Source organism: Ylistrum balloti, unplaced genomic scaffold (genome assembly GCF_031769215.1).
Source record: "Ylistrum balloti isolate Yb309-2 unplaced genomic scaffold, AGI_CSIRO_Ybal_v1 Utg370780, whole genome shotgun sequence".
Lineage (NCBI taxonomy): Eukaryota > Metazoa > Mollusca > Bivalvia > Pectinida > Pectinidae > Ylistrum > Ylistrum balloti.
The window spans coordinates 518,113-524,728 of record NW_026782456.1 but is presented as its reverse complement, the minus strand read 5'-3'; the positions used below and the strand labels follow the sequence as shown (position 1 = coordinate 524,728).

The window sequence follows — 6,616 nt, the reverse complement described above, 5'->3', positions numbered from 1 at the left end:
TTTATATTTGATATTTGTATTATTTTATATGATTTAGGCGAATTATTAAAAAGTTTGCTTGAGCACAAAATCTATGCTTGAGCATGAGAATGGTTTCATGAATACGGGCCCAACTGCAATTGGTCTTATTTTTTCATTATCATTTTTTTTCCTCTCGATCGTGAATTTGGTGTTGTATTTCCTGTGCTAATTGGAACACGGTTGAGTTCAAGATATACGGTTTAGTTTACGAGCAAGTTACGAGCAAACGTTTAAAACAAGTCATAAGCAAAACACAAACGAAATATCCCAGCTTGGCGAAGTTACGGAACCGAAACACAACAGTTACACACTGCATATTTACTGACACGCACAAAAGTAGTTTAAAATATATCTTAGAATGCATGATAAAAGCTGAAATAGCAATATATTCATGTAATACGGTATGTGCCAGCACTAGCACAAAATATCGCATGTTGGTGTAGAAATAAAACTGACAATTTAACATTGAGTTTGGTAAAAAAAAAAAAAAAAAAAAGGCTACAAAAATTCATTAATTATTTTGAAATATTTTATTTAATATGCGAGTTAATCCTTTTATGTTTTATTATTATTTTTATTTATATCAACACCCAGTCACCACTGGCTGATTATGAGACCCTTTCAATCTTTCAAATATCTTCATTAGTCCATATATAAAAAAAAAGACGTAAGGAATAAAAAAAATACTTGACTGTAATGCACGTAAAACAGACCGTCTTGCTGCCTTATCAAGGTGAACCCATAGTTCAATTAACTAATTAGTGTCCTATAACGACCACTTAATCACCCTCCGACCGTCAGTTTCCTGGCTACGGTGGCTGTAGCCCAGGGCACTTTGGACGCGACAGAGATGGATAAGGTGATGAATACTTCATTTAATGTTAAGATTAAAACGGAGGAGAAAACGAAATGCAAGGCCCATTAGAAACACTAGCAGCGACAGAGTCTGGTTACAAATCTTGAGCTGCAGTTACAATTTTACAAAAGCATTTCGAAATTATCCTGAAGCATCGGTTTATAAAAGTAGCTAAGAGACACTGAATTACAATTTCATCTTTATAGTATCTTACTATAAGTTTTGCTGATATGACAAATGTGAAACATTTCTGATCATGAATTATCATTGCGATACACTTTTATTACGCATAAGTGTGTGTTTGTTTTTGTTCTGTATTTTATCCGCTAGGTTTAATTTCCAGTAAATAGTCAGGATCAATTTGTGATGGGGTCAGCTTGTTGCAACGGGCAGCTACTTCATCAAACTTCTGGAATGACAAGTCGTTCCGGTTAGAGATGGAATAACTAGAGGAAAGATCCTAGGTTCACTGACAAACATCAATATATCTATATGATATTTTAGCTCATAAAAAATATTAGATGTTGAACTGATATTTTGTTTTTATTTTTTTAATTACATCGATTAAAAGAATGTTAAATAAAGTAAAACAGTGCAATCCCAATGAATTATCTCATCACTTATGTCAAATACGTAACCTACGGACAGTACAATAGCATCCATCATATACATTTTCATTATTGGGCGCGTGTAATATGATCTAGCGGAATGGTTATTGTGATGGGCTCTCACTGTTTTCATGATGACGTCATAATTTATGGCCTCATACACATTGTGGCGTCAACAAAAAGATGATATTGAGTCAAATTATAACAATTTGGGTTTTTGTATCAGTCCTGCAAGTTATGAGATGAATAGTACTAGCCGATGATTTTACTACGTTTTGTGATCCCGAGGGTGGAATACCCCTATCCTACATACACACACAATGAAAACCCTTTTCTCTCCTATCCCTCCATGTTGGATAGAGTTTGCCCATTAAGACATCTATGTATGAAAATTCTATCCTACATAGGTTTTCATGTGCGCGGAGTAATCTGCTTTCAGGGGAGACAACTCTTACAACATCGTCTCCTGATTTCAGTCCCGAGGTTTCCTTAATCTGCATGCCACGTTTCCAGAATACACTCATGTACATGACGCTAAAGATCTAAAACAGTCCTCAGCCGTCTCTTAGGCTTCGAAATTTAGGTCCTTAATATCAATGATTAAATGTAATCACACACAGGTAATATTTTTTCTATGATGTCACGTAATATTTAAATGAAGAAGTGACAGAATTCAAGCGACAACATTCAGACAGCGTTTGTTGTTATACGTAAAAGGTGTATCTTTGTGTTAGCGTGTGTGAGGGAGGTAGTGTGTGTTTTTTCCTCTTTAGTTTGTCGCCATATGAATACCTAGGATCGTTTCGAGGCAAGGTCTCCTTATAGTAGCAGGGGGTCACCTCGCTGAACAACAAATGGAGACCCGTCGCATACTGTTCAAAGCAACTAAGGTATAGTGTCTTGCCCATAGACACCACCACTTCAGCAAAGACAGGCCTGTAAGTTTCCTGAAAAAAAAGCTCACACACAAAAGAGGTAGGGTGGTTTCCACTACACATCTCAGAACTTCATATAGGCCAGCGCTCTACCGCATGAGTTAGTATGACTCCTGGAAACAGGTGGGAATTATGCAGGACTTGCTAGTATAGACAAATAAGAACATTTTCCCCAAATTTTTAACACATTTTTCTTGATTTTAGCGAATTTATGAAGGGGAATTTCTATCTCAATGATTTTAATTTGAATGATGTTTATAAAATTCTAGTTCCACTGACCCTACCAAAGAAATGAAGTCAGGAGAGTTCATTTACAGTCTTTTATAAATCGATGGAATCACAGCACCAAGGAGAGTGAAATATAGCAAGGAGTCCATTTTGGAGCATCCTGAGTTCGCTGGGCATGTCGCTGGAAGCAATTCATGCTCAAAGGTCACTAAAGTTGATTTGAAGTCGCTTCCACAACTTTGCACAGATGACATGGAAGTGACACAGGTCAGTAGAGAGTCCATCAAACTACAAAAATAAAACCTGACTTTTAACTCAATTCTACTTCAATCAATTCGCGTATTTATTTCTTAATCAATCTGTTTAGCCATTTTATAATTCTTGTCCTTAAGGTATATCTGTCTTCACAATTGAGAAACAAACAAACATCTTGTCTTCTTTAGTTCCAAACTGGCTTTACAACGCCTCGCCAGTACTTCTCAATCAATAAAGGCACCGCCAATTTTAAAAAAGATCATAATGGTTATCCTCTGGTCAAACTTTATATATAATGTATATTATACAGACATTTTTACTGTCTGTATCAAAGGCACCCGATCGTTCATCGAGTATTATGTTAATACAGGACTCGGCATCTATATGTTAAAAATGAGCCTATTGGTTTTCACAACGGACATGTACCTGCAGAATGTTCCTTGAAGGTTGTTAATTTGTGACGGAGTCAAGGACGAAGCTTTTCTCCTCACCTGGGTAGCGCAACCACTGATCTCTGAAGGAAAAGTGGGGTTTCGTCCGAGACAAGCAAACCCGCCTTCCAACACTGAAATAAAAAAAAAAACTTGAAATTTTCAACACCTACCAACATTTGTGAATTCTCAACATCTCTTGCAAATGGATTCTTGGCTTCTGCTTACAAATGATATTTGACTACGCAATATGAAGACCGAGCTGGATGTAAAGATGTTTATTCTTAAAAAGGAATTCACAGTACCCATGTTTTATCAAAACACTATAGAAATATTAAAATACTGCGTAATACAGCTCAATCATATACATTGTTTTCTGCTTTCACGACACCACATCAAAAAACAATATTCACTTAGCAAATATAGGATCCAACCGCACCGATTCGTGTTTTCTTCAACGATATCACAGTCGTACACACTATGTTAGAACTGTTTGTGTACGTGTTTAAGATATCGCGATTATATATATAATACATGTATGGTGTCTTCCTATTTTTCTAGATTTCTTTCGCAAACATATACGGTATCCAAAATAATAAACTCATTCAACTGTAAAGACATCCCTATCAAACAAAACTTAAAAAAAATAAACAAAAAACAAGGTTATTACTTTCACAACATCGAAATAATTAAGAATCTCTATTTTGGCTCCCTAGTACCACATCAAAATTGAATCAAATACATAAACGGTATTCATTTGCACATGTTATCTGTACTGCTGTAACCAGTACTCCCCCACGCACATTATCTGTACTGCTGTAACTGGTATTCATTTGCACATGTTATCTGTACTGCTGTTACCGGTATTCACCCGCACATGTTATTTGTACTGCTGTAACCGGTATTCACCCGCACATGTTATCTGTACAGCTGTAACCGGTATTCACCCACTCACGGTATCTGTACTGCTGTAACCGGTACTCCCCCACTCACGGTATCTGTACTGCTGTAACCGGTATTCACCCACGCACGGTATCTGTACTGCTGTAACCAGTACTCCCCCACGCACGGTATCTGTAATGCATTGACCGGTCTATTTGCCTGTTGGTTACGTTGTTTGATACTTTGTTCTCATTTGAGAACGCGACATTACTCACTTGGATTGACCAAGGTTTATTTGGCGAATTTGAAGCAGAAAGCGCTTACTTTTCAGGAACCCATGGTCGTATTCATCTGGGACGTTTTCAAGATTTTCCATGTAAGCAATACACGCGACAACTGCAAAGTATCAAATCTGTTTAATCTGCAAGACAATTTTCTTCGCCATCTGCAATATGCATATATAATATAAATGATTTTGTTTGGGTATTGACGCTTTTTCTATCATCCATTTCGCTGTCCCTATTTTCTGTAGTGTTGACGCAGTAAACCGAAGTGGTAGATATTAGTAAATATTAATTGTCTCACCATTTTCGTTTTGACAAACCGTTGTTATTGCCTTCCGCATTTGGTTCTTCCCTGGTAACAGATTGCTGAACGAAGCGAGATCGGGGCATGCGGTTAGTATATCGTAACAATGCACCACCTGGCTAGTATTTCTGGAAGAATAAATAAATGACGATGAACACTAAAGCGTAACTATATATACAAGATATTGGATATTGTAATCCCTTTATGGAATCAAAACAAACCACCATTTTTGTACTTATCGGTTTTTTTTGGTGGGGGGGGATTTTTTTAAGTTTCAAAACGGAGGGCAAGCATAAAATTTCTTTTTAGGAAGCAGTGGCTTTGTTAAAATCATTTGCTTTTGACTTAGATTGAAAACAAAACTTAACCGTGAGTATATAACATTTAATTGTTTCGATTTGTGGGAGTCGATATTAAGCTATTCTAGTACATTGTAGTTCACAACAGGTTATCTAGTACATTGTAGTTCACAACAGGTTATCTAGTACATTGTAGTTCACAACAGGTTATCTAGTACATTGTAGTTCACAACAGGTTATCTAGTACATTGTAGTTCACAACAGGTTATCTAGTACATTGTAGTTCACAACAGGTTATCTAGTACATTGTAGTTCACAACAGGTTATCTAGTACATTGTACTTCACAATAGGTTATCTAGTACATTGTAGTTCACAACAGGTTATCTAGTACATTGTAGTTCACAATAAGATATTAAATACATTCTATTTCACAATACGCTTTATAGTACGTTGTATTTCACAATAAGATATTAAATACATTCTATTTCACAATACGCTCTATAGTACGTTGTATTTCACAGTATAAGCTATCAAATACCATGTATTTCACAATAAGCTATCGGGTGTATTGTATTTCATAATAAGTTATCTAGCTAAAAATTGTAGTTAACAATAAGCTATCTAGCTATATATTGTAGTTAACAATAAGCTGTCTAATGGTAGATCACAATTAGCTATCTGGTACCTTGTAGTTCAAAACAGTATTGTAATACGCTTTTAAAGTACATTAGATATAGATTATAAAAAAAATAGTGAATGGGTATTTAAATTTCGCGCTTTCTTTACTGGCCTCGAATATATGATGTGCATACCTACATATCACAGTTAGGTCACCAGAGACCCCACCGCTAGGGGTAATGGCAGATATGTTGATTCCGAGGTGGCTCAAACAATTGGTTGCTTGGGCGCACTGTGCGTTCGCGGAAACCGACAGAATAAACAACACACAAACTGTGGTAAAAGTGGAAACGAAGGAATGTACAAAACATTGTAGTTATTGTAAAATACAAAACAATCACATTATGATGCTACAATATGAAATTATGCATTTAATTTTACAGATAATAAGACAATCATATTTACCTGTTATCAAATACCCCAAGTTTGCCATAGTTAGTAATCGAATCTTCAATGTAATATTAACCCGAATAAGAGACTGAGGCACTTGGAAATGAAGGTCTGGTGACCGAGACAAAGGTTTCTTTGAATGGACGAACTGCGCAGAATCGGGGGTCATCAAATGTGTGATGCCGTATTCATTGATAATGTCACGTGATACTTACAGAGCTGTCAGGATAAGATACCCCTTCATATATCGCTCCGTATCAGCGATTCATGCCTTACTCTTTAGTTTGATCGTATTTAATAGGATTTCTGTCTGAATATAAATTTTTCACGAACATTCGCAAACACACAGTTTTGATAGTCCAAGTCAAAATGTTCTGATGTGTTATTGGGACCTCAGATGAAATATTCCTTCTTTTAGTTGTGCAATGTAAATTTCGATGCATT

The 6,616-nt window shown here is 36.1% G+C and overlaps 1 protein-coding gene across 1 annotated transcript; it reads right to left on the bottom strand.

Moving 5' to 3' along the window:
- Nucleotides 1-2,731: 2,731 nt before the first annotated feature.
- Nucleotides 2,732-6,215, bottom strand: LOC132558290 (uncharacterized). The gene is made up of 5 exons (XM_060222834.1): nt 6,188-6,215; nt 5,917-6,055; nt 4,802-4,932; nt 3,330-3,468; nt 2,732-2,936 (listed from the first exon to the last, which is right to left on the bottom strand). Exons 1-5 carry the CDS (start codon nt 6,213-6,215, stop codon nt 2,732-2,734), a joined length of 642 nt encoding a protein of 213 aa, XP_060078817.1.
- Between the last annotated feature and the right edge of the window lie 401 nt (nt 6,216-6,616).